This window comes from Fonsecaea nubica, assembly GCF_001646965.1.
Source record: "Fonsecaea nubica strain CBS 269.64 chromosome Unknown Scaff26, whole genome shotgun sequence".
Taxonomy (NCBI): Eukaryota; Fungi; Ascomycota; class Eurotiomycetes; order Chaetothyriales; family Herpotrichiellaceae; genus Fonsecaea; species Fonsecaea nubica.
Window position 1 is genome coordinate 38090 of NW_019173699.1, and position 26623 is coordinate 64712.

At 52.7% G+C, this 26623-nt stretch overlaps 11 protein-coding genes across 11 annotated transcripts; 7 read left to right on the forward strand and 4 right to left on the reverse strand.

The window, feature by feature from the left end:
• Positions 1–1047: 1047 nt before the first annotated feature.
• On the reverse strand, positions 1048–2695 carry AYO20_04762 (hypothetical protein; the record flags this gene model as incomplete). The annotated part of the gene is made up of 2 exons (XM_022643057.1): positions 1048–1696; positions 1752–2695. The coding sequence occupies 2 exons, from the start codon at positions 2693–2695 to the stop codon at positions 1048–1050; spliced, it is 1593 nt and encodes a 530-aa protein (XP_022500868.1).
• Positions 2696–3418: 723 nt separating this feature from the next.
• AYO20_04763 (hypothetical protein) lies at positions 3419–5324 on the forward strand (the record flags this gene model as incomplete). Its single annotated transcript, XM_022643058.1, has 2 exons — positions 3419–3831; positions 3881–5324. The coding sequence occupies 2 exons, from the start codon at positions 3419–3421 to the stop codon at positions 5322–5324; spliced, it is 1857 nt and encodes a 618-aa protein (XP_022500869.1).
• A 182-nt stretch (positions 5325–5506) lies between these two features.
• On the reverse strand, positions 5507–6172 carry AYO20_04764 (hypothetical protein; the record flags this gene model as incomplete). Its single annotated transcript, XM_022643059.1, has 1 exon — positions 5507–6172. One exon carries the CDS (start codon positions 6170–6172, stop codon positions 5507–5509), a length of 666 nt encoding a protein of 221 aa, XP_022500870.1.
• A 717-nt stretch (positions 6173–6889) lies between these two features.
• Positions 6890–7735, forward strand: AYO20_04765 (hypothetical protein; the record flags this gene model as incomplete). Its single annotated transcript, XM_022643060.1, has 2 exons — positions 6890–7310; positions 7401–7735. The coding sequence occupies 2 exons, from the start codon at positions 6890–6892 to the stop codon at positions 7733–7735; spliced, it is 756 nt and encodes a 251-aa protein (XP_022500871.1).
• Positions 7736–8154: 419 nt separating this feature from the next.
• AYO20_04766 (hypothetical protein) lies at positions 8155–9436 on the forward strand (the record flags this gene model as incomplete). Its single annotated transcript, XM_022643061.1, has 3 exons — positions 8155–8440; positions 8503–8630; positions 8681–9436. 3 exons carry the CDS (start codon positions 8155–8157, stop codon positions 9434–9436), a joined length of 1170 nt encoding a protein of 389 aa, XP_022500872.1.
• A 242-nt stretch (positions 9437–9678) lies between these two features.
• AYO20_04767 (hypothetical protein) lies at positions 9679–11606 on the reverse strand (the record flags this gene model as incomplete). Its single annotated transcript, XM_022643062.1, has 6 exons — positions 9679–10013; positions 10081–10318; positions 10390–10536; positions 10595–10824; positions 10893–11061; positions 11124–11606. 6 exons carry the CDS (start codon positions 11604–11606, stop codon positions 9679–9681), a joined length of 1602 nt encoding a protein of 533 aa, XP_022500873.1.
• Positions 11607–12904: 1298 nt separating this feature from the next.
• On the forward strand, positions 12905–14128 carry AYO20_04768 (hypothetical protein; the record flags this gene model as incomplete). The annotated part of the gene is made up of 4 exons (XM_022643063.1): positions 12905–12937; positions 12994–13240; positions 13313–13495; positions 13572–14128. The coding sequence occupies 4 exons, from the start codon at positions 12905–12907 to the stop codon at positions 14126–14128; spliced, it is 1020 nt and encodes a 339-aa protein (XP_022500874.1).
• Positions 14129–14501: 373 nt separating this feature from the next.
• On the forward strand, positions 14502–18076 carry AYO20_04769 (hypothetical protein; the record flags this gene model as incomplete). Its single annotated transcript, XM_022643064.1, has 5 exons — positions 14502–15900; positions 15969–16045; positions 16115–16792; positions 16840–17520; positions 17588–18076. 5 exons carry the CDS (start codon positions 14502–14504, stop codon positions 18074–18076), a joined length of 3324 nt encoding a protein of 1107 aa, XP_022500875.1.
• An 876-nt stretch (positions 18077–18952) lies between these two features.
• Positions 18953–21517, forward strand: AYO20_04770 (hypothetical protein; the record flags this gene model as incomplete). Its single annotated transcript, XM_022643065.1, has 7 exons — positions 18953–19195; positions 19253–19335; positions 19399–20234; positions 20289–20418; positions 20477–20629; positions 20686–20811; positions 20881–21517. 7 exons carry the CDS (start codon positions 18953–18955, stop codon positions 21515–21517), a joined length of 2208 nt encoding a protein of 735 aa, XP_022500876.1.
• An 822-nt stretch (positions 21518–22339) lies between these two features.
• Positions 22340–23980, forward strand: AYO20_04771 (hypothetical protein; the record flags this gene model as incomplete). The annotated part of the gene is made up of 1 exon (XM_022643066.1): positions 22340–23980. The coding sequence occupies one exon, from the start codon at positions 22340–22342 to the stop codon at positions 23978–23980; it is 1641 nt and encodes a 546-aa protein (XP_022500877.1).
• Positions 23981–24490: 510 nt separating this feature from the next.
• On the reverse strand, positions 24491–25842 carry AYO20_04772 (hypothetical protein; the record flags this gene model as incomplete). Its single annotated transcript, XM_022643067.1, has 3 exons — positions 24491–25271; positions 25327–25678; positions 25749–25842. The coding sequence occupies 3 exons, from the start codon at positions 25840–25842 to the stop codon at positions 24491–24493; spliced, it is 1227 nt and encodes a 408-aa protein (XP_022500878.1).
• Between the last annotated feature and the right edge of the window lie 781 nt (positions 25843–26623).

A 26623-nucleotide genomic window follows, 5' to 3' on the forward strand; every position in this document is an offset into this window, starting at 1 on the left:
ATAAATGTGCTCGGTAGAGTCCTTCGCTGGGTCTCACCGCTGACGGATGATGGTGGGGATCTTGTCTTGGTGGTGTAATTCCGCGACTGCGACGATCAGCCACGGCGGTCTGGTAGGAAGGCGGGGTAGTGGCTTTGGGCGACCTTGAAGTTGACACGTCTTGTATCGAAACCAGAGTGACTGTAGTGACGAGAGTGAAAGGAAGAATGAAAGGAGGGAACAAAGGGGAGAGACTGCGGAATGTTGAGTATCGCGGGCAGAGTCTATCCTGCCAAGGGCCAGGTCACTTTCAACCAGGCTTCTTGCTAGGGAAGTATGCAAGTTCTGAAAGGCATTCAGGCAGTCTAACTAAGAGACATGCCACTCAGCAGGTTTCCTGAAAAGGCGGCATCCAGAAGGGGGTGCTGATCCCTGATTTGACGAACACGTATCAGGTGCAGGGGATGGTTGAGCCACAAGTGCTGATCAAGGGATGGAATCACGCGCTCAGGCCTTGTTGGCTGCGTCTGGCGGTATCTTGGGTGGTGCTGATGGTGTCAGATGAACCCAATCAATGACGGCCGTCTGAAGTCACCACTTCCCAAGGCTTGTATTGCCGTATCGTGATGTCTCATGTGCCGACATCGGGGCGCGGCACACCTACTTGTGATCAACAACATGCGCACCAAGAACAATTCGGGTACTTGTACAGGGGCTAACAAAAGACAAAAGAGCCGAAAATCTAACTGGAATAGAAAATGTTGAGTGTTTTCAGTGTGGATTTCCATTGAACCTTGACAATCTAGGTTGAAAAAAAAAAAACCGACTCCCTCTATTAGACCCAGGAACAAGATCAAAGGAAAGAAAAGCAATTTGTAACTTTTGGGGACATTAACCTTTGCATCCTCCCGCCGTGATGGTACATGTTTGTCGCATGCATTCCACGCACGTAGGACAATGCTCCAGGGACAATCATGGGTTGAACAGGCAATGAGACTCCAACCCGAAACACCATCTCCAGTGATCCATATGCGACCGAAGCTGAAGGCACAGGGAGGGTATCACAACTCAGAAGGTAGTCTTCTTGCCAGAGAAGTCACCGAAGCCGCCTCGGTTGGTGGTGCCGCCTCTTCCACCGCGAGCACCACCGCGAGGACCACCACGGCCTCCTCCTCGTCCACCACGTCCACCAAAGTCCCTGCCGCCGCCACGGCCTCCACGAGGACCTCCGCGACCACCACGACCGCCGAACCCACCACCAAACCCGCCTCCGCGAGCTGGTGCGTCACCATTCTGTTGACGTGGTTGGGCATAGTCCACACGCATGGGTCGGTTCTTGACGTAGGAGCCCTGCGCACCCTCGAGCGCACTCTTGGCCTCGTCCAATGTCGCAAAGGTCACGTAGCCATATCCTTTGACGTTGCCAGTGTCCTTGTCGGTTGGGATGCGGACACCGGTGGGATTTCCATACGGCGCAAAGATGTTGTAGACATCGTCCTCGGTGATCTCGAAAGACAAATTGCCCAGGAACAAAGTGTCGGAGGGTTCGCTCAAAGCGTCTCCATAAGACTGGCGTCGTTTCTCCTGCTTGTCGCCTGCGTCGGGCTTCTTGTTGGCAAAGTCGACGTTCATGACACGCCCATCGAGCTCGTAGCCTTGCTTTGCAACGTGGGCCTTGGCGGCATCAGCGGCGTTGACAAACTCAACGTATCCGTAGCTAAAAATCTCATCAGTCACGACGCAATGAGTTCGAGATCGTGGTATCGACTTACCCCTTAGATCTACCATCCTCGCGTTGAGTGATCAGCCGAACACCGCCGAGCTCACCAAATTGTTCGAACTCCGACTTCAACCATTCCTCGTCGACGTTCCAGGAGAGGTTGCCGACAAAGAGGATGGATCCCCTTGAACCATCCTCCTCGACCTTTGTCTTCTTAGCGGCAGGCTCTTCGACATCTTCGGCCTTGCGTTTGACAGGTTTAGCCTCCGCCTCTTCATCACTGTCCTCAGAGTCATCGCTGCTCTGATCTCCCTCGCTGCTGTCGTCAGAATCCTCGCCATCTTCGTCGCTGCTCTCAGCAGCTTTGACGCCATTGGCCTTGGCTGTCTTTGCCGCTTTGGGGGGAGCAGCTTCTTCGTCGCTGTCCGACTCGTCTGAGCTCTCCTCAGACTCGTCATCTTCTTCCTCCACAGCAGACTTGCCAATCTTGGCACCTTTGGCGGCGGGCTTCTCTTCCTCAGACTCCTCTTCGCTGCTATCCTCGTCGTCCTCCTCGCTTTCGGAAGCTTTGGCAGCAGACTTGGTCTTGGAAACAGCACCGTTCGATTTGGGAGCTTCGTCCTCGGACGACGATGCTTCAGAGTCGGACTCTTCGCTTGAATCGTCCTCCGAATCATCCTCCTCATCGACCTTCACTCCGTTGGCGCCATTGGTCTTGTCATTCTCCTCAGTCTCGGAATCATCGTCTGAACTGGCCGAGTCCTCGCTCTCCTCTTCCTCTGAGCTCGACTCTGGCTCCGGAGTGGGCTCTTTGACAGGAACCTTTTTATTCTTCTTATCTTTCTTCTGCTCCTTTGCGGCAACCTCCTTCGCGATCTCTTTGCTCTTTGCCTTCACACTTTGCGATGGCTTCGACACGGCTGCGCCCTTGACCTTCGACAGGACACCGGGCTTAGACCCCGTGCTAGGGACGGACTTGGACTTGACTTTGGACATAATTAATGTAAACTGAAAGAATGGCATGGTCAGCATGAAGCAGTAAGGAAAAGGATGAAGGAGACGTTACGAACTGAGAACCCTCGAGTTTGAAAAATTCACTCCCACGGAAGTCACTGAAAGAAAATTTCAGCGAGTGCGGCAAAACCCTCAACCCACGAAAATGGAATTAAAAGCCCTCGACCTCACTTAGTCACTTGCTTCTGCAAAGGACTGGCAGAAATGTGAATTTCTGCTGGAAGCGCAACACCACAGACGGACCTGGAACAGAACTCGTCGGCAGGATGAGACAAGCAGAGACCTGCGATGAGTTTTCGGGATACCCCCAGTAGCAACAGACCCACAGAGCCCTCGATAGACCTCAAGTACAGAGTAATGATGCCCTCGAAAATATGCCCACAGTTGTGAATGCTGGATGATGGGTGCAGCAGAAAAAGGTAGCAGGAGAGAAAGATGGCAAAGGAACCAAAATATGGACCTTCACTTTTTCTTTTGAAGCCGAAATTTTTCTCCAGGCGGCGAGGCGGTAAAAAAGCTTATCTTATCAAATGGATGGCTGGGTCTGGGCATTTAATCCTCTTCGGGAACCAATCAAAACGTGTGTTCATCTGGCCACGGTGCCACTCTGCAAATCTCCAACTTCAGAGCCTGACAGGACCAGCTTTTGCTATTGAACTCTTGCTTCTGATCGCTGTCAAGCTGCTCGTCTGCTTCCAACCCAACATGTCGAGCCCATCGAACAACCACAGACCCAGGAAAAAGCGAAAACAAGCTCCTAGTCTGATTCGAAGCAACACCATCACCGACATTGTCAAGATCGACCCGGATGACAGCAACGCCATCAGCCCCGAGTTTCCCCTGGTAGCTTTTCTCTGGCCAGCCCGGGGCACCACATCTCAATGGATTCTGCTGCCGCTGATTCTGATGATTGTCGGTCTCTTCAGATGGAGTGTTGGCTTTTGGGGCCACTCTGGATATCAGGCGCCGCCAATGCATGGAGACTTTGAGGCTCAGAGGCATTGGATGGAGATCACAACCCATTTGCCAGTATCGAAGTGGTACTTCTACGATCTTCCGTACTGGGGTCTCGACTATCCTCCTTTGACGGCGTACCACAGCTGGCTGTGTGGCAAAGTGTACGTATTTCCGACTTGGAAAGAAATCCGAGAGCTGACGAAACATAAGCGGTTCTTTGTTCAATCCAGCCTGGTTTGAGCTCGACAAATCTCGCGGCATGGAAGAGGCCGATCTCAAGGTGTTTATGCGCGCTACCGTTATTCTCTCAGAATACCTCATCTATGTCCCGGCGTTGATTATATTTCTTCGTCACTTCGGCAGGGCCCACGCTACGGGGACTACCTCAGCATCGATCGCACTCGTGGCGATCCTCATGCAACCAGCGAACCTGCTCATCGATCACGGCCACTTCCAGTACAACTCAGTTATGCTCGGCTTCGTTGTCGCAACTCTCTCGAGCATCTATGCTGGTCGACTCTTGTGGTCTTGCATTTTCTTCGTCGCTGCCCTTGGGTTCAAGCAGATGGCCCTATACTATTCGCCTGTCATCTTTGCTTACCTGCTAGGCTCTTGCCTAACTCCGAAAATTCGCCCTGGTAGACTCTTTTCGATCGCTCTCGTCACAGCTCTTGCGTTCACCGTGTTGCTGGCTCCATTGCTCCTCGGATCACTCTACGACATATACCAGAAAGTTTCCTTCTCTGAGATGGCCTCACCGCCGTTTCTTGCCGAGAGGAGCATAGCTCTTGACCCTAATGCTCCTCTGGATATGGTAGTGCTGCAACTCAGCCAGGCCATCCATCGAATTTTTCCATTTGCCCGTGGCTTATTTGAGGACAAGGTGGCAAACTTCTGGTGCTTTACAAATACGTTCTACAAACTTGGCAAGCTGCAGGGAATTGTCGACCTCCCTCGTGTTTCAGCGATCGCAACTCTTGGATCTATCCTGGGACCGATGCTGATCATCGGCGCGGTACCTCAGAAGGCGCTGCTCCCATACGCACTAGCCACGTCGGCATGGGGATTTTTTCTCTTCTCCTTTCAAGTTCATGAAAAGTCGGTACTGCTTCCATTGCTTCCAATGACCTTGCTACTCGGCTGCAAACAAGGCCTTAGCAAAGAGTATCGAGCCTGGATTGGGTGGGCAAATGCACTCGGCGTCTGGACCATGTTTCCGCTGTTGAAGAGAGACGGGCTCACAATTCCCTATGCCGTGGTATCTCTTCTGTGGTGCTACCTGCTTGGGCTTCCACCGACCAGTGTGGGAGCGTATTACGACCCTGAGCACGAAAACATTACCGGTCGACCACAGGCTCCCGATGATTTGGCGACACCGACCAAAATTCTACATTTCCAGACCTACATTGTCATGGCATTTTGGCATCTGCTGGAAGCATTCGCAACTCCACCCGAAGATAAGCCTGATCTCTGGGTGGTGGCGAATGCATGTATTGGCGCTGCTTGTTTTGGGATTTGTTATCTGTGGTGTTTTTGGAAATTGATATTGGAGAGCGGCTTGCTCGATGGATACTTTGAGGACCGATCCAATGTCGATGAGACCAGGCAGTCTCTGAGAGAACAGTTGGCTGTGAAGGAGAAAAAGAATAGATAGCCTGTCTATGTAGGAGTGCTCCCTTATACCCTTTTCGATGCCCCCCCCCCGAAAGAACGGTGTCGACTTGATAGACGGGCATCCATCGGATGCCTAATTGTACATTTACCCATCCCCGGAAGCCTGGGGAAACCTCGTAAAGAAGTCTTAACTCGTATATTCATCAATAGTGCCGTGGTCATTCATGCGTAGTTGACCACTCCCCTGACCGCCCAAATCTCGCCGTTGCCCACCTTTCCCACAACACCGTCGACAATCAAATTTCCCGGGTTGATCACTCTGTCGCCGTCTTCATTTTCCTCCCACCACAGCTCCTGTCCACCCAGTGTCTTGATTTTATTCGACTTGCCCCGCTTCCAAGGACTCACGGCCACCACATGCTCCTCGACAAATCTCTGTAAATTTCGGGCGGCTTTGTCCTCGTCCCTCTCAGCATCCACACCCGAATCGTCACCCGGTCTATCTTCCCAAGGTTTGCGGGGCAGAGCTTGCATCGCACTGTTCAAAGGAGCCAGGAGCGTCGTGTTGTCTTCTGGCTTGGTGGATTCTAGGCGTGAAGTGACGGCGGAGATGTCTCGTGTCAGTGATGCAAAGATATTGATCTTGCGGGTCTGCGGCAGTATATCGGATATCGACAGAGTATTGTCGCCGATGTGACCGCCAGGTTGTCCAGGTTCATCCCCCGCTTGAACGGGACCGGGGTTCATTGTGTTCTGGTCTGGGTTGAGATAGACCACCGAGGAATCCTGGATCGATGAGGGATTACCGCGAAAGATGTCCAGTGGCGAGAGAGCGGCGGCGAAGGATAATGTGGAGAAGAGAGAGTACAGAAGAATTTTGCGATGCATGTCGGCGACAGATGGAATGTAAATTTGTCGGGTGGGATGTTCGTGGCACAGAAAGTGTGAATTCAAGGAATGCGATGATGGCTGTGACGTTGTCGCCGCAGGGAAAGCGGGTGTTGGCGGGCAGCTCTCGGGTTCATTCCTGCGCCCGCATCCCGTGACATTCACCCCCATTGATGCTTTCCCGCCAAAGATCAGCCATAAACCTACAAGTCACCAAGGATATGCCTACAAATTCTCTAGCTACCCTGCTTGGCTTGTTCCGAGTTCCCCATACGAATGATACACAAGGCAACCCTTCGGACCTATTCGAATCTGAATGCCAGGGAACGATCTTTGCCAATCGCCATCATACAACTGATACGCCCCTTGCCGTCAGGATTACGATGACCTTCCTAAGAGCCTGTGCATAACATTTCGGCGGTTGGAAGTGCGAGGATGCTCTCCTCAATCGTTGACCATCCGCCGACAGGGCTCGACAAACTGTGGAAAAGCCTAAGGGCACCTCGGAGTCCAAACTCCTTACTCCACACCTCTCAACCGTCCTCCTCCAGGTTCTGGCATATGAAGTCCATTTAATGGTTGACATTGGAAGTCCCAATGCCCGCTGAGTGACCCAACTCTCCCAGCTCTTCGGCAGCCACGCGTTTCAGGCACATCAAGAGATCCAATCGCTCTGTTTGAAAACGGCAAACAGGAAAGCAATACCCATATCCTACTATGTCGGCTCCCTATCTGTTTCGTGTTCTCTCTGAACCCTCCGGATTGGACCGTCAGAGTTGGGAGAAATGGTATTGTTCCGAAAACATACCCAGCCTGGTCAAAGCAAAGGCTGTTACACGGGCAGCATTGTACGAGGCGTTCGATGACTATCCGCTTGCCACCAAGACGCCGATTCAAGTGGGCCAGACCGCTTTACACGATGTCAAAGTTACGCACACCAATATTGAGCCTCCGACCGAGAAGACTTTCCTCGCAATGTGTCAGGTCGAGGATCCGGCGTCAGCAAGAGAAGAACACTCGAAGAGGATTGCTCAGACTAGTGAAGTCCTTGCAGGAAAACCTCCAAAGTCTTGTGCCACATGGGATTCACGAATCTACAAGCTAATCCAGGACTTCGACCCGAAAGGCCTTGGACACAGTAAGTGTTATCCTTGTAATCTTGTCTCGTGCACCCCCGGGAATTCCACGCTCGCTGACGTTCGTTTCACCCTTCTTGGTGGATGCTCAGCGCCCGCGCCTTACATTCTCAACGTCCAAATGGAGCCAGCTGATGATGACGATTACAACACGTTTTACCGGGATGAACACCTATACATGCTCTCAAGAGTCCCCGGCTATCGTCGCTCGCAGCGCTACCAGTTGGTGTCTTCGGACGATGTCAACCTCTCGGCGGTACCTAGATTCATGGCAGTCCATGAATTCGAGTCTCTGGATGCGTTGGATGGGCCTGAACTCAGAGAAGCGGATGCCAGCCCAAATACACACCGGGTCATTGGTAATGCTAAAGGGGTGAGTGTTAGGGGATTCAAATTTGTCAAAGGGTTTGGAGATATGAAAGGGTAGAAAGGCTTTAGCACAGCTTCCAGCGCCGCCCCCTAGGTACTCGGATGTGATGATGGTGAGCTTTTATTTGGGGAGCCCACAACATAGCCTAAGCGCACCTCCATATCCACAGTCCGGACATAGAAGTGCTGCCCTGTGGAGAGAGGTTAGGTGAATCCATCAACTTGTCTCTACCGAAGGTGCGGTGCCCTTTTTCCATGTGGGCGGTTCACCTGAAGTCTAAACGCGAGCTTCCCCGTCCTCAAATCCCCTCAGCCTTGGCCCGATCTCCGCATTCTCCGTCTTCGGCCATCATTTTCCAGGTTGGAGAAGAAGAACCACCATGGTAAGGGGCAAATAAGCAAGTCAAGACATGGCTCAGTGCCACGAGTGCCTGAAAACGGAGGAAGCAGGGAGGAAACAGACGTCGAACTACCAAAATGGCTTCCCGCAATAACCACGCCCTGATCTTCGGCGCTTCCGGCGTCTCTGGCTGGGCCGTCGTGGACAAGTTGTTAAAGGAGTATCCAAAGGCAGGAACTTGGAGCAAAGTCACCGCCTTGACGAACAGGCCTCTGGACATCGAGACTTCGCTGTGGCCAAAAACAGATAGACTCCAGATTGTCTCCGGAATCAATATACTGAAAGGGGAACAGAAAACGCTTGAGGATACTATCAAAAGCAAGATTCCAGGCATCGAGACGGTCACACATGTTTTCTATTATGGTAAGTGAAGAGTGAAGACCCTGGTTGAAATCCACCAAGTCTCTAATCCCACTCTTCCCCAGCCTACAAAGCGAATCCCAACTTTGAGCAAGAGAAGAAAGATGCAGTGGACATGCTCGCTCGGTCGATCACCGCTGTTGATCGACTCTCTCCGAAGCTAGAATTTGTCGCCTTCCAAACGGGTGCCAAGGTACGTAGTTCTTGTGTCTTTTAGGCAAAATACTAATTCTTCCTATCCAGATGTACGGATTTCTTCTTCAAGAGGACCACTACTTTCCTGTCCCCCTCAAGGAGTCCCTCCCCCGACTCAAGCCACCCTATAGTGACCAGCTCTTTTACCACGCTCAGCTCGACTGGTTGGGTGATTACGCCAAAGGGAAATCATGGACGTGGTGCGAAACACGACCCGACATCATTATTGGATTCGCACCGAACCACTCGGCGTACTCGTTGGGAGCATCCCTGGGCATCTACTTTTCGCTCTGGAGAGAAATCAATGGAGCCGGCAGCGTTGTCCCATTCCCTGGAACCGTCAAAAGCTGGAAAGCCAAGCACAACGAGGCTGGTAGCGACATGATCGCGAAGCAGACCATTTTCCTTTCTCTACATCCAGAAGTGAGCGGCAACGGAGAGGCGTTCAACGTGGCATCGTCTCCCGAGCCCGAGACTTGGGAAGAAAAATGGCCACAGCTGTGCGGATATTTCGGCCTGAAATCCGCGCCTCCGAACAGTGACTCCAAGGAAGTTCGAGCATACATCAATGACAACCTAACCCAGTGGAAAGCTTTGGAAGAGAAACACAATCTTCGCAGGGATATTGCTCAGTCGGGCATCACGATGCCAGGATTCGAAATCCTCCACCTGACCCTGGCTGATTTCGATCGACAATACGACCTCTCCAAAATCCAGAAAGCGGGATTTAACGAAAAGAGTTCCATCATGGAGACTTGGGGTGAGACATTTGATCGGATGAGGAAGGCAAAAATGATTCCATAGATGGCGGCCTGGATGGATGAAGGCTGTACGGAGAAAACCCACAAAAGCTGTCTCGCAGTGACTTTGATTACGGATCAAGATTGAAGTGTTAGTGGGAATTATCTTGGAAGTGAGGGAGCATGTATTCGAGTATATGCCCTAACCATGATCAATATGGAGAGAGAGAGAGAGATGCAGGACCTAAAACACCACGCTTTCCATGTCTGTGATTTGACGTGATCTATGAGACGAAGAGCAGGTTTCTATTTCTGTTTATTCTCAGCCTCGTCTCCGACATCATCGATTTGCTGGACGTTCTCGTTCTTGACCGAACCCCCCTTTTCCAATTCGTTGTAGCCGACGGGGAGATGGTCTGCGATGCTCCTGTCGAATTCGGCCCTCTCTTCCTCGGACAGGTGAGTCAAGTCGAGGGCGACCTCGTCTCCGAAGAGCACGCCGATCTCTTCCAAGCTCAGACCCTTGGTTTCGGGGAAGTAGAGGATGACCCACGGCACCATGAGAGACGTCACGATGATGAAGACGAGGTAGAACTTCCAGCCGATGTTGTTAAATGCCGGGCCTGCCGCGGTCGTGTAGACTGTGACGGGGGATTCATTAGTCGAGATGCCGCGTGCGTGACAGAGAAGATTTCATCTTTGACTTACCGGTTGTCATCAAGAAGAGCCCACTGACGGAGAATCCGACTCCACGGGTCCGCATGTGGGTTGGGAAGATCTCAGCACAGTAGACGTAGCTGGTGACATCGACGCCGAGTCCGTAGCAGGTGACGAACAGGAAGATAAAAGCCACTGCGGCGCCAGAGCCCGCTTTGTTGGTGTTGCTAGGACCGCCATAGTGGGCGACGAGGGCCGTGACGATGCAGACACAGATGATGGCTCCGATCTATTGCAAGAGAATTAGAATACTGGTCCTACATACCATGATTTCTCCCTCTGGGGAAGGGGGAAGCTCACCACTGCAGTTGTCACAATCCTGATACGTCCGAAGCGGTCGAGGATGAGAGCATTGACGTAGTTCAAAATAGCTGCCCATGAATTGTAGACGGCAAGAATGAGAAGGGGAGTTGAACCACTCAATCCCAGATTGTTCAACGTGGTCACCTACAAGGCCCGAGCGGTTAGAATGTACATGGTCGGGGCCATTGCTTGAGTATCTCACCATGTAGTTGGATATAACAAGGACACCAGTACTCTGGCACATGGCCTGAAGGAAGAAGCCGTAGAACAGGCGCTTCCTGTAGGATGGGATCGTGAACATTTTGAAGAGACCCGGGACTCTGTTGGACCGTTCGAGGAAGAGTTGTCGTTGGATCTGGACAAACTCCTCTCGCGCTCCGATATCGTGGACATCGTGCTTGTTCTTGTGAAGCCGGATCAGGATGTCCAAGCCTGTAGTTCATTTTCCTCAGTAAGGGCACGTCGTCGGTTGGTCTTTTAGAGAGAGAGATGGTTCATACCTTCCTGCGACCTTCCGTTCTCGATCAACCATCGAGGTGATTCGGGGATGAGGGGACTTCCAAGAAGCAGTAACAAAGGAGCAACGATCTGAAGGGCAACCAAAAGTCGCCATTGGATGGCCGGGTTGTCCTCATAATAGATGCCAAAGCCAGCCCAGCCGGCTGCGCCCTGTGAAAGATGTCAGCTTTTTTTCAGACCCGCGTAGACTCTCTCGGGGAAGTTGAACGTACGTATGAGCAACAGATGATGAAGCCGTGGGAGCCCACAACCAGACCTCTCTGAGCAGCTGGTGAGATCTCGGAAATGTAGGTGGGAATGGCACAGTTGATCATGCCCACGCCGAAGCCGTTGAGGAATCTTCCCACCAGGAACATGGCAATGTGCACAGATCCAGCTTGAATGGCAGCTGATACAATGCAGATTGCCGCAATCACCTGGATCGCAACCTTGCGGCCGAACTTGTCTGCAAACCAGAAGACAGCCCAACATCCCAAGACACCAGCGCCTGCGTAGAGCCCGTTGCAAGCACCGATGATGGAACCACCATAGGAGCTGGTGGCCACGAAGTCAAAGTAGGCGTAGAATGATGGCATGCCAATTACGGAGCCGATGATGGCCGAATTGAAGCCATATGTGAACGAGCCCAAGGCGACATAGAAGGCCACGGCGAAATTGTATCGCGTGGCCTTTGCCCGATGGTCAGAGGCTGTCATTTTGGTCTCTTTCTCGGGGAGGATGCGAGAAGAAGGCCAGTCACAGGATGCTGATGATCAATGGGAAGAGGTGGAGATGGAATAATATATGGATAGGTCTCCCAGGTTCCACTTACACAACGTTCCCATGCATTCAGGGGGTGGAAATCTCGCACTCTGTTTTCCGACAGCCTGGCCACGGGTCGACTGTACAAGCTATTGTTGCACTGTGGGTGCCTCGTCACAGATCCGAAGCCATGTGAGGCCTAGAGGAGGCAGGCTTGGGCGGCCATCGCTCAAGGAGGTGAGACCTACTGTATAGCGGACTCAGGTTATGCTCCTCCACAAAGGGAGCCCCAGACTCCACTGTGCTTGACGCCTCCAGCTAGGACGTGCTCCAGGTTTCTAGAGCCACGTGAAGGTAGTATCAGAGGAGAGCGTGGGACGGTAAATGAATGCCGTATAGCGACAGATCAGGGACTAATCTGACTAAACCTGTCGTTGTTATGCTGGAACCCTACAAATAGTAGGCTTGAGGCATCCGATCTAGATTTTATGCAATTGCAGATGGAAGGGAATTCAACTACTATATAGAGCATTTGGGACCATGTACCAAGGAGTGGTGGAGTAAGTCAATACGAGAGTCTGACGAGGCTGAGGTTAGATGAATCATTTCTAACTGAACTTGGAGGAAATACGAGGAATTTCTCATAAGCATTTCAATTTCTTATCATTATTATGCCTTGACTGCACAATCAAGACCGGATCTTTCACTTCCAGCCTCCCACCCTCCCTGCTCTAGTGTGTCTCAAAAAAAAAAAAAAAAAGGCACATCGTATCCGAAATACTCCACCAGCATGCAGAACAGATGAACCGAGGTGAAGGTAACCTTGATCCGTCTCCTCTCCGCCTCTACGTCGACCCCTCGAATTCCAAGCCTCGTTGTTGGGGAATTTCCCCGCAAACAGCGGAGATCAATGGCCGAGTCTTGTGAGCGTTGAGTGTGGATGGATGCTGTTCGTTCGCCGTTGGGTGTGCGGCATCTGGCAAAGAGAAGGAACATGTTCCAGCAGAGCCAACGATATCATCCGAGACAATCAACAACCCTTGCATGAGCAGAAAAGATATTCCGTCTGTCTAGACCAGAATTCGTCATATTAAACACGCGTATGGAAGTATCGGGCTGTTGATATTGATTGTCGCATATACACCAGACCCTTAGCTGAAATTTCCTCCAAACCGGTGACTGACTGCTCTTGATTCGTCGATTGGAAACTCCTATTTCATCGATCCCCCTTGTTCTTACCAGCATTGACAAAATGGCGACAATGAAGGCAGCTCGTTATCATCCTGTACATGCCTTGCCCCCCTCAACTCTTGAAGATGGATACGTACTAACACTGGCCAGGAGACGAATACATGTACGGTAGATGAGATCCCAATCCCAAGCATAGATGACAATGAGATCCTGGTCAAGGTTGCTTCTGCGGGCTTGTGCCACTCGGATCTCATGTTGTTTGATGGATCCATTCCCGCCACAGAGCCCGTAGTCATGGGCCACGAGGGCGTCGGTTATGTGGAGAAGCTCGGTGCAAATGTCAAGGGCTTTAAGCCTGGTGACCGTATTGGCTTCCTCTATATCAAGGGAGTCTGCTGTAAGTTGGACGGGAATCTACCTGTCCTGTCCCAATGTTGAATATCCGTGCAACAGACTAATGCTGCCATAGTCGAGTGCGAAGGATGCCAGGTGCACAATCTCAACTGTAAATTGGGCACCGCAAGACTCCAGGGCTTTGGCACCGATGGCTTCTTCGCCGAATATTCTGCTGTGGATTATCGCAATGCCATTATCCTCCCAGATAATCTCCCAATGGAAACCTCAGCACCATATTTCTGTGCTGGTATTACAGGTGAGTACTTACCTCTGCTCTCTCTCTGTCTTCTATCACACCTTTGAGGGCATTGATACTGATCATAACCCGGCAGCCTTTCACGGAGTTGATTCGTGCGGTCTCAAGCCTGGTCAGTCTATAGTGATTGTGGGCTGCGGAGGTCTGGGACAGATGGGGATTCGATTCGCCAAAGCCATGGGCCTGAAAGTCATTGGACTTGATATCAATGATGAAGTCCTCGCAGCGGCAAAGGAGAACGGTGCAGATGTCCTGGTCAACAGCAGAGACCCGGACTATGAGAAGAAAGTCAGAGACGCTACCGGGGGTGGCGCGGACGCCGCTGTTGTCTTCAGCGCTGCCCAGGCGGCCTACGACAGCGCGACTAGAATCCTACGCCTCCAAGGGATCCTGATGGTTATCGGTCTTCCCTCTAAGCCTCTTCAATTCAATTCCTTAGAGTTGATGAGAAAGTTATACCAGATCAGGAGCGAGAGTACGGGCCCTCCACAACAGATGCCACGGGCCATTGAGTTCATTTCCAAGCATGAAATCAAGCCCAAGGTCGAGCTGTACAAGCTGGAACAGATCAACGAGATGATAGATCTGATGAAGAGTGGCAAGTCAAAGTCGAGAATGGCGGTAGTCTTTTAAGCGGTCAATTACATGCTTGTCTCTGGTTGATCTATTCTGCCATGGCATTTCTGCTATAAACCTAGACTTTTCTGAACCATAACGCGGCTTCCTGCTAAGCTGTAATCAATCGCACCCTTTCCGTAAGCATCTCTTCGCTACCTGCCCAGTGGAGTTTGCGATTCTATTCCGGTATGCCTGGCTACATGTCCTTATTTCCCCATCTTTGAGCCTCCGGCGGTGAACAATCGCCGGAGCCATCCCCGCAGGCTAAAAAGCAAATGTAGCCCCTTCTATGCATGGACAAAGAGTCTGAGACAAGCATCACGACCAGCTTACCAGCTTGGCTTTGGTATGGTACGATCGAGGGACCTGACTTGTGATAGACAACAGAATGTTGGCCGATAAAGTCTCTGAGGTGCAAGGACCAGATCTCCACATTCCCATCCCGATACTTCACAACTTGATAGTCTCATCGGTGGCCCAACATGGAGACAAGGTGGCTATAGTATGCAAACACCAGCCTGCGGACCTCTTTCCAGCAGTAAACGGGTATGGAGACTCCAGCGTCAAACCGACGGAGAGGCTGTATCTTCAATGGACTCACTCCCAGCTTCAATACGGCGCCGACCTTCTTGCTCATGCCTTGGTCAAGCAGGGACTGAGTCCCGGGTCGCCGATTGCTGTGCTACTCAGTGGAAGAGTAGAATTTCACATGCTGTTACGAGCAGCAGTGAAGCTGAAATGTCCTTTCACACCTCTCAATCTCCGAGCACCGCAAAACGCCAAAGAGATCAGGCATATGTTGACCTTATCTGGCGCCAAAGCTGTCATTGTCGAGGATGAATCCATCGCCCACAGGCTCGAACAGACGGTACCTGACTTGATGCGGGAGATGCAGGTAAAGGCTATGGCCGGACCAAAGTCTACGGTCGATTCATACTCGTCACTCAACGAGTTGGTGTCCTCTGCCGCGGAGGACGATAGTTTCCAGGAGACACAGAGGGCCTTTGACCAGGTCGAGCGCCATTTGGACGATACAGTGTTTATCTGGTTCACCTCAGGGACGACTGCACTGCCCAAGGCGGCGCCGCACACCAATAAATCTCTGACCTGCAATGTCCGATCATGGGGAGCAGTATTCAATCTGGACAGCACCCGTCGATGGCTCCAGATCCTCCCCATGAACTCGATCGTGGGCAGTTCATGGACACTCGCGTATCTGATCCCCGGAGGCAGCGTCACGCACGTCAACTACAACTTTGATGTCCAATCTATTGCCGCCGCAGTCAAGGAAGGAGAACACACCGACGTGCTCGCAGTTCCATCCATGATAGATCTCCTAGCCTCTTCTCCGATACTCACCGAGTCGTCAGTCAGAGGTATTGAACACGTCATTGTGGGTGGGAGCAAGATCCTTCGATCGCACGTCGAAAAGGCCTTCAACGTAATGAAATGCAGGCGTTTCAGTCCCTTCTTCGGAATGACCGAAGGCACATCGGTCTGCACGGAGACACTCCACGGCGTCCCAGAGAGTCTGGATGATCCCATCTACGCGGGCTACGCCAACCCAGGAAGCAAGATCAGGATCTGTGCGCCCGAGGGGACCGAGCCTGTCCCTAGAGGTGTGCCTGGGGAAATAGTCCAGGGTGGCTTGCAGAAGATCGAAAATTATCTGGGTGGTCAAGGTAAAGACAACTTTTTCACGGATAAGGGAGAAACGTGGTATCGGTGCGGTGACCAGGCAGTCATGTTGCCCAACGGAAGGATTGCTATCATCGGACGGTATAAAGGTACGAAGCCCTATCTGCATTTTGGTCTCTTCAGCTGTATGGAGCCAATCTGATCTTATTGCTGGCAGACATGATCATCAGAGGTGGCATGAACATAGCTTCTGCAGCTGTTGAAGCCATTATATCTGAAGGCACAGGCATAGATGTGAGTACTCAGCCGTGGCTCGGTTTAGGTCCTTCTGCATCGTCCTTCTGAAGCTAAGAATACTTGCAGTCCCAAGTTATTGGTATCCCGGACGAGGTCGCCGGAGAGGTTCCCATCGCAGTGATCAAATACGCCGGAGGAGACAATGGTGTCGCGATTAAAATCCAGAGATGCGTACTCGAGAGAATGGGGCCCCCCTACGCACTAGAGCGAGTGGTCAACCTAGCTGATCTGGGGCTGGAAGACTGGCCCAAAACGAGCTCCGGCAAGGTTCTCAAGCGAGAGCTACGATTGTTGATCGAGAAATTGCTTCCGTCGACAGACTCCAAGCCGAGAGAGAACCCACAGAACGGGGAGTATCTGCGGGACAAGATACAGATTGACGAAGCTCAATTGCAGAACCACCTGCTCAAACGAGTGCAGCAGCAGGGAATCCTAGTCTCGGACATTGACGAGAATTTCCACGACGCGGGCATGGACAGTCTGCTCGCACTCAGACTGAGGAATGCCATCGATCGAGACCCGGACTTGGGTATACACGCAAAGCTACGGGCAGAGGATATATTTCAATATGGCACCGTCCGGCTCCTGACAGCGCACTTGATAACCACTACAAGCAAGATATCTGGGATATCCTCGTCTCACCTCGACGCCCTTGTTGACGAAATGGATGCCATGGTCGAAAAGTATGGCGAGTTCCGTGTTCACCAGGCTTCAGAGGGCGTGGTCGCTCAGAAAGAAACAGTGGTAAGGAGACCTGTTGTCCTCTAAGCAGTTGATATACATTCTAACAGCCAGTCCAGCTCCTTACTGGTGCAACCGGTTCTCTCGGCGCTCACATCCTTGCCCTGCTGATCGAAAGGGACGACGTTAGTACAATATACTGTCCAGTAAGAGGTTCTGCACCGGCAAAGCGACTGGAAGAATCGCTCAGCAGGCGGTTTCTGGAGGCCCCAAAATACCATGAAAAGGTCAAGATTATCCAAAGCGAGGCAGGAAAGTCGTGGCTTGACACGGACGGGGCCACGAAAGAAGCCCTGTTGTCCAGCCTGACTCTCATCATTCACGCTGCGTGGCCGGTGAACTTTCACCTCCCACTTGCATCGTTCCGTCCTCATCTCAGGGAGCTCCAGAGGTTAATTCAGTTGTCGTTGGACGTGAGATTATCGCAGCCTGCACGCGTCATGTTCTGTTCCTCGATGGGCGTTGCACTCAGCACTCGAGGCCAGAAGAGGATTGCAGAGGAACCTATCATGGACTTTCGACAAGGCATGAGTAACGGATATACACAGTCCAAGGTTGTCGCAGAATATGTTGTGCAGAGGGCCATCGAAGACTTTGGTGCTCTGGCGTGCAACCTGCGCATTGGCCAGATCGTGGGAGACACCAAGCATGGGATCTGGAACGAACATGAGGCCATTCCGCTCATGATACGCTCTGCGCTCAGTATAGGGACTTTGCCCGCCCTGGACATGGTAAGTCGACCCAAATCTGCACCCCATATTTTGAAAGACACATCTTCTGACTCCTGGGTGAATCTAGAAATGTTCGTGGATCCCCGTCGATACGCTGGCCAGAGCCATCATCGAGATTGCGACAATATCAGATCGCCAACATTCACCACGTGTAGTCTACAACATGTGTAGCAGACGCAGCTTCTCCTGGACGGAGGACCTACTACCGGCCCTCGCCGATGCGGGACTCAAGTTCGAGACCGTACCGTTCGCAGAGTGGATTGCAGGACTGAAAAGCTACAGCTCGACCCAGGGGTTGGAAGCTGCAAGCTTGCACTGTCCGGCCATCAAACTAATCGATTTCTGGGAACGGACGTATGGCGGCAAAGAGAGGCAGCACGATGGAGGCCTCCAATTCGACACCCGCCAAGCACAGGCGGTTAGTAGAAGCATGGCGACTGCTCCTGACGTGGTCCAAAGTGGCTTGGTCAAGGTCATGTTGGATTCATGGATGCAAAACTGGGGTGGCACGGGTGGTCACGGTGATACCCCGCCCGTTGCGAACGGCAAAGTCTAGGCGCGAGCATTGGGCACGAAGGCGAGGTGCTCGTGCTCATCGGTAAGTACCAAAAAGTACCTACTACCCAGTAGGATGCTTTCACGGACGATCGAGAACTTGGGAACTTTAAAAAACCTGGTCGTCAGGACCAGTTGAAGACACAAAGCCACGCTCATTGCGGGTCATCTGGGCCCGCGGGTTGAAGAGGTCTTATTGGGTGCAAACGCGGGTCAGCCGAAGTCGACTTTGCGGCAGGAACCCAGGCGTGCCAGGACTTGGGGATTTCGGTGAATGAACTCCGTTGAACTACGAACTTTGCCGCTCTTCCGGAGATTCAGAAGAAACAACCTTTGACTTGTAGCTGCTCTGTCGTAGGTCAAACTAGTGTACTCAGTTAGGTAGAATGGTCGTTATAGCTGAAGAGAATCGAAAAGAGTGCTCGGTCTCCTGGTGAAGTAGCAGATATGGCAATTAAAAGGCACCCCAGGAGCTGCTGGATGCGGAAGCGCAACGAGCTGGTTGATGAGCCACGGACCCTGAATTTCGTCGGTGCAGTTGCCCCACTCGCTTAGATCCATTCTGGATTACAACCAATAAGCAGTAAGAGTAAACTACCCCAAGTGGGTCACTGGCTCTCCGCAACCATGACCCCGGTTTCTCCGCGCCGCCAGGCGAATCGCCCGAGGATCACGAAAAGGAAAAGCGACGTGTAGCCCGTAGGTAGCTACGAGTACTTGGTAGGCCGACAGGAAAAGTAATTCTCATCCCTCTTCTAATCCCTCCCTGCACAATTTCTCTCGCCCTCCTCGACGCTTGATAGACTCTCTTGAGGTAGAACTCCAACACGTTTCCATACTGATAAATCTACCTTCTCGCCCTCCCTTATTTTCAACCATGCTCGCCAGTCCCTTCGCCTCTGGTTTCTCGCCTGTCGCGGCAGAAGTTCACGAGGACACGACTAAGAGCCCACATGGAACGCCGCCGTCCGACCCAAACGATGCAGAAAGCACGTATGCCGCAGACGCTCGCGTGCGAAAGTCGGGAGGACCTAAGAAGCGATTGTCGTCTGCACCAAAGAATCAGACAAGAAGCTCAAAGACCTTGGCATGTCTCAACTGTCGACCCCGGAAGATCAAGGTCTGTGACATGCATCCTGGACGCTGGCGAGTGCCGTAGTTCTAACACTCGTCATAGTGTGAACGCATTGGGGGTACTTGCGAGAGATGTCGAACGTTAGATATTCCGTGTAGATTGCCTGATCGCGACGAACGGCGGGTGTGAGTTATTCCACTGCAAAGCCACGATCCAAGCGCGTGAAGGCTGACCCCAGGATATTCCAGGCGCTATTCAAAGGACTACATCATCCAGCTCCAAGACCAGATCGCCGAGCTGCGAAGCACCGTGGCAACGATGCAAGCAGCATACACCTCATCCAAGTCACCGCCGCAGACTCTGCAATGGCCCGTCGCAGTCTCGGCATCGCCACCGCAGCTGCAAGCCCAATTTCAACCACCGCCACCATTGCAGCCGCAGCCACCAGCTTCCGATTCACTGGGCTCGCCCACGTTAACGACGGACGACTCCAGCGCGATTGGAGAAAGACCCAGCAAAGGGACGCCAGAATCTGAACCGCCAGAGAGCTTGATCAGCCGCTTGTGTGACGCCCAAGGACGACTCAACAGCAAGGACGACGGTCAGCTGCGGTATTTCGGGCCCACATCCAGCCTCCATTTGACCGAGAGTGTCACCACCATCTTCAAATATTGCAGCGACGTCTCCAAATTTGGAGCCGAATTTGAAAAGGATGTGCCCTGGGCAATGCAGCAATATCTCCTAGATCTCTATTGGAAGTACCAACACAACATCCTGCATATTATCCACAAAGAGGCTTTCCTCGCTGGAATGCAGGCCGGGTCGGGGCCATACTTCAGCCGCTGTCTCCTGCTGTGTCTCCTGGCTTCTGCTGCCCGGATCTCTGTGAGCCCCGAGATCCGAGCCCTGTCTGTGCCGGCGGATGACGACGAGACTGGTGAGAAGCCGATTTTGACTAAGAGGGCTGAGGAGGCATTGGAGGAGGAGCTCTTGAACCCGGGCCTGACCACCATTCAATCGTTGATGCTGCTGAGTATTCTGGACTGCTGTCAATCGAATGATTCGCGAGGATGGATGCGTTCAGGTACTTCACCCTCCCAAGCTCCTTCTGACACAATAGCTGATTGGTGCCTATTAGGAAATGCATGTCGACTAGCCTTTGATCTTGGTCTTCATGAGAACTGGTCTCGGATACCCAACACCAAACTCTCTCCTCTCGACCTCGAAGTCAGACAGGTCATACTCTGGGGGTGTGTGGGATTTGACAGGTACGCGGTCCATAACCAGTCACTCTTACACAACAGAGACTGACTATGTCTTGTCCAGGCTCTGGGCGCTCTATCTTGGCCGGCCACCGGTCATCAAGTTGAGCGATGTTTCCATTGACCGACCTCATAGAAATGCCCCTACATGGGATATGAAGATGTTTGCCGCGTGGGCCGAACTGCTAGAGCTTTCAGGCCACATGAGCGAGAAATTGTACGTTTGCTGGACGCCAGGCAAGGCGACTTCGTGGGACTAACGAGCTCGATCAGAAACACCAATACCTGCTTCCAAGAACAAATCGACTTCTTCACCGAGGCGCTACAAAGATGGGATGCCAGCCTTGACCATACCTTGACATTCTTCCCCAATGCCCCCCCGGGTATTTATCTGTTGCGGTAAGCCGTCGTCCTACACACTCTCTCTTTCCGTCAAAGGCTTCGGGCTTACGTCTAGTGACTCTGTAGGATCCAATACTCCGCTCTGATGATCCTGGTCAACCGACATAACGCGGGCTACGGGAATCCAGAGAAACGGACCTGTCCGGCCTCGAACCGGTCGCGCAGTATCTGCCTGGAACATGCCTTCACTATCTCCAACCTAGTGATAAGCTACGCAACTCACCACGGTGAAGCCAACACGATGCTAGGCTCCACCCTGTACAACATCACCATGGCCTCGACCATCTTCGTGGCCGAGATCAACGAGCGGAATCGACAGGAGGTGTCCGAAGAAACCGCTGCTCTCGGGGCATGCCTGAAAGCCATGAAGGAGATGGAGAGTGCCGAGATCGTGGCACGTAACCTCCGCAAGATTCTCCAGACCATCATGCGTGTGTGCCGAGTCTGCGACATCCCCGATTACGGCGAGCATCTGGAACAGTCGGCTGGATGGCAACGGCCCAAGACAAGCACTGAACTCGGTGGGACAGTCAACACTTCGACCGCTCTACCAACGACCAAACGACGAGACGACAGCACAAGTGACAGTGATAACGACTTTAACTGCCTCAATTTTGACACGCTGGCGTTTGACGGGGTATTCCAGCTGCCCTTTGACGACGCCCTGCTTGACCCGTCTTCAATGGGTGTATTTTTAACATAGCGAATAGCGTCGTATATAGGCGAATGAACACAGAGATCATGGACGCTATATGGTGCCTTGAATGCCTACTTTGTAGGGCTAATCTATCTCCTTTGGGCGAGTCATAAGACCTTGTAAAACCTGATAGAACCCTCTGGATAATCCTCAGCAGTCAGATACTATCTGACTACCCGTGCTAGCAACCTCACTCTCGGAGAGCGTCTCGAAACAATCCACCCCTTGGCAATTTATCACCGCGCACGCATAACGTGAATATTCTACCGTAGTCTCGGAGACACTGAAAAAAATCCCACCTCCAGATTCCAGACCATTGGAGAAAAGCTCCTCCCAACAAGCCTCGCGGTGATTCAGTGGCCGCCCAGAGTGGAAACAGACATAGCAATTCACGGGCAATGCATCTCTTTGACCTCTGGACCTTTGTTTCCTCCCAGCATGACCTCGGTTAATGGCCGCGCTGGCATGCGGAGACATACGAGGTTGAGACACACGGTGAATGGACTCCGAACGGAGGCGAAACCCAAGCAGACCACGCGCGGAGAATACAATCCCCCACGATTACGGGCTGTTTCGAGACCAAGGGTTTCGAGGGGGATAATATGGGCAGCCAGCCAAATAGATCACTCAGTCCAGTGGCCTATATAACCAGCCCGGAGACCTGGACTTCTTGTCCTTGGACGCTAGATTTCTCTTTCAACCCAATATAAGAACAAGACGAGGAAGAGGAAGAGCATCTCTCGCCTTTGAGCTGGAAGAGGTGACTTGAACTCCCTACCTAACAGACAGACACCCTAGTTTCCGTCTCCTTACAGATATACCACAAACATGGGATCTATCACACCCGCGTCGGATCGCAAAGACGCCATCGTCATTGGCGCCGGCTTCTCTGGCATCTACCAACTGCACAAGCTCAAGGAGGCCGGCTTCAACGCCCGTCTCTACGAGGCCGGATCCGGCCCAGGCGGCATCTGGTACTGGAACTGCTACCCCGGGGCCCGCGTCGACACCCCGGTTCCCACGTACCAACTGACCTCGGACGATAGCTGGACCGGCTGGAACTGGTCGCAGCGGTTTCCCGACTGGTCGGAGCTGAGGAAGTATTTCCAGCACCTGATCAAGGTGTGGGATCTCGGTGACCTGATCACCTACAACACGCGCGTCCAGAGCATGCAGTGGGACGACCAGGCGCACGAGTGGCACCTGTCCCTCAAGAGCAGCACCACGGGCGAACAGAGCCAGGACGTCGCCCGCAACGTGGTGGTGTGCACCGGCTTCGGGTCGAAACCATACATCCCAGACTTCAAGGGCCTGGACAAGTTCAAGGGTGAAATCTACCACACTGGCCTGTGGCCCCAGACGGGCGTCAACATGGAGGGCAAGCGGGTCGCCATCATCGGCACCGGCGCCAGCGGCGTGCAACTGATCCAGGAGACGGCCCAGGTGGCCAAGCACCTCACCGTATTCCAGCGGACGCCGAACACGGCGCTGCCCATGCGGAACGACAAGTACGACCAGGTCATGAACGACGCGTGGAAGAAGACGTTCCAGAACACAAAGGACACCATCCTCAAGACGTACGCCGGGTTCGACTACGAGTTCAGCCCGGAGTCGGCGCTCAAGGTCTCGCCAGAGGTCAAGGCCGAGTTCTACCAGAACCTGCTCAAGAGCGGAGGCCTGCACTTCTGGCTGGGCACGTACTCGGACGTGCTTTTCAACGAGGAGGCCAACAACGAGGCCTACGAGGTGTGGCGACAGAGCGTGCTGCCGCGGATCAAGGACCCGCGCAACCAAGAGATCCTCGCGCCCAAGGTGCCGCCGCACCCGTTCGGCACCAAGCGTATCAGTCTGGAAAAGGGCTACTTCGAACTGTTTAACCAGGACAATGTCGACCTGGTCAGCCTGGTGGACAACCCGGTCGTCGAGGTGACGGAGAACAGCATCAAGACGGCCGACGGCACCGTGGCCGAGGTCGACATGATCTGCATGGCGACGGGTTTCGACAGCGTCACTGGCGGCATCACGGCGATCGACATCCGCGGCGTCGACCCCAAGCAGACGATCAAGGACAAATGGACCCAGGGAACGTACACGCTATTCGGCCTCGCCGTGTCGGGCTTCCCCAACATGTTCCTGATGTACGGGCCGCAGGCACCGACGGCCTTCGCCACAGGCCCCTCGTCGGCCGAGTGCCAGGGTGACTGGATCACGGCGTGCATCGAGTACCAGCGGGACCACAACATCACCAAGGTCGAGGCGACGCGGGAGGCCGAGCAACAGTGGCGCGAGCACACGCTCGAGATGGGCGAGAAGGGCCTGTTCACAAAGGCAAAGAGCTGGTACTACGGCGACAACATCCCCGGCAAGCCGCGCGAGGCCCTGAACTACATGGCCGGCCTGCCGACGTACCGAAACAAGATCTGGGAGTCGGCCAAGGACAACTACAAGGGTTTTGAACTGACCGCTTAGATCGGTGTGGGCTGGTAAGGCTGGACGTTTTGTGGGCATCAAGGTACATACTAGTACGTAGATCTTGTGGCTCACTAGCATTCCGGGGGTTCCCGGGGACGTGGGAATGTGTTTTCGCGTAGCAAACTTGTGTGTTGATTTCGAATTACCGTGGTTACAAGTAGTCAGGTTTCATAGTCCCAAATACATTTCAAAAATTCCAAAATATCTCTTGGAAAGTTGATTCTCTGGGTATATATACATATATATGCTACATGAAGTGTAGCCTCACCGTCGGTATATCACTTCATACCCAACCAAGCCCTATAATACCTTGACACTTGCCGAGACAAGATAGAAGACGGTTTTTCAAGGTCATCGAGCAGGGAAGAGTACAAACAGGATAAACTCTCTTTTAATTGCCTATTTTTTCAACAAAGAATAATGTCCTGTTGTTTTCTTCACATGGCTTCCTCCTTGACTGATCAACGGCCTCTGTCTGCCTCGAAAAGCCTATATTAGAAGCACCGTTCACGTCTTCATCAGAGGCTCCACTGCTTCCTGTTCGAGATCGCGGTCCCGATTCGACAGCGTGGCCATGGGGGTCCATGTCTTCTTCCCAAATCCACAACGACCTTGGAGATAACACCAGACCCCAACCAAGAGAACCACGGCCGTCAAGCTCCCAAGCCCGAGCACAACATTCAAGCATTTGGATTTCGTGGCCCCACCGTGACCGACATCCAGGCCAGGAGCAACATACACGAGCATGATCCCCATGACGGGCTCGAGGGAACCATCCATCATCCCCATGGGCTCGTGCACGCGGGTGTCATAATATGCAGTAATAGACCATTCGTCCTCTGGAGTTGTTTCTGTCATCAATGCACAAGACTCGATGCTAGAGACGTGTTCTGTCATCTTCCCCTCGCCCAGGTAGCGATACTGATTGTAAAAAGCCTTCACACTGCACACGGCCTTGCCGTTCTTGAGGAGATCGATGTGGGTTCCGCCGTCATGGAGGTGGCCTGCGACAAAGGCGACCACTCCCTGTGGTGACCCTTTTAGAACGGGGCTGGAATAGTTAAATGCCGAATCTCGATAGGCGGGTACGTCCGAGGTTCTGCATCCTCCAACATCCATCCAGTAGGGCGTGAGCGCAGTGAAATCCCGAGTATGGCGACCCTGGACATACTCGTAGGTTATTGTAAAAACAACGTCCGTCTGCGGTTCCGAGTGAAGCATGTTCATCAGATCAACAGCCAGGGCGACCTCATCCGAGCGTCCGATGTAGTAGCCGGCCTTGACAGACCTGGAGAGGCTGTCAGTCAAATTTCACAACCTTCTGGACTCGGAACAAAACCTACCCTCCACCAGAGAAGTCGATTGCTGTCCTTTCATTCCCCGAGGCTGCAAACCTCTGGCCATATGACCCTTTTCCGCAAACAGCATCCGATTGGTTCCTGTTCACCATTACTCCATGGTGAAGCCACATGCCAGTATCGGCATCAGCAACGCGTCCGTCAGCATGCTCAAGGCCCATCTCCAGCAAGGTAATGACACAGTCGCGGCACGGCAGTGTGGTCGAGGGTTGGAAATATTGAGCCATGCCATCATTCTCGGTCATTGGAGGTACGGAGACCGGTGCATATTTGATCGTGACTCTCTGGGAATCATACTCAGAAAAGTATGAAGCCGCATGAAAGACTTTGGTTGTCTCTGTTGGAAAATCAATGTGTTAGAATCAAGTGTCCCGTCTGAGTGGATGATATTCTATTTGTGTGCCTACCAAGAGGAAGTGGTTTCCCACGCCCATGTCCAGCCCGGGCATTTGCCGAAAAGCACAAGAGACTGAGGAGGTAGAAGGTGAGGACTGCGGCCATTGCGGATTGTTAATTGTCCCCTTGCTCTGGACACGACAAGTGTCTCAGAGACGATATCAGTATGAATTCAGCTTTCCGGGATGGATTCGAGACTAAAAGGGAGCGGCATTAGGCAGACGAGAAAAGCTGAAACCCAAAGACCGAGCTTGATGACGCAGCGTGATGAGAGACGAATAGATGAGAACTCGGCAATTGACCAATGGCAAATACAGGACGCTCTCCGTCTCCGCCCAAAACAGAAGGTTGCATATTTGCAACATGGTACAACAGAGAAATCTTCAGCCCTTGATCCGCAGGAGTGCGGTCTGGCCCTGATAGGGCTGTGGCTGGCGCCTCGACTTGCAGAGTATGGCTTCCATGACGGTCTAGCTGTGTGGGTCCAAAGGCTGAATATTTGCTGTATTGGGGAAGCGTGGTGTCGAGCCATTAGGATACTTCTCCTGTCCATGCTGTGAAACCACTGGGCTCTGATGGGAGCATCTCCACACTCTGATTGAACAACGCGCAGCTTGTGGCTAGCTAGAGATTCTGCAGTACAAACATTGTTGCAGGGTTCAGCTTCAGCGAAACAGGGATTGAGTGTCGTTCTTCGTATTTGTCGCGCCCCTCGTGGCTAGTCATCTCCCTCTGTCAATACCGGGTACCAAGCTGCGGGAGAGTCTGGAGCGATGGCCATATTGTGGCCGATGAGAAGATAGAAGAAAATTCGGCAACAGCGTTTTGGGTGGCGAAGAGAATCTGGTTGGCTCGACACAGGGTCCTGTTTGCCAATATTCTATCC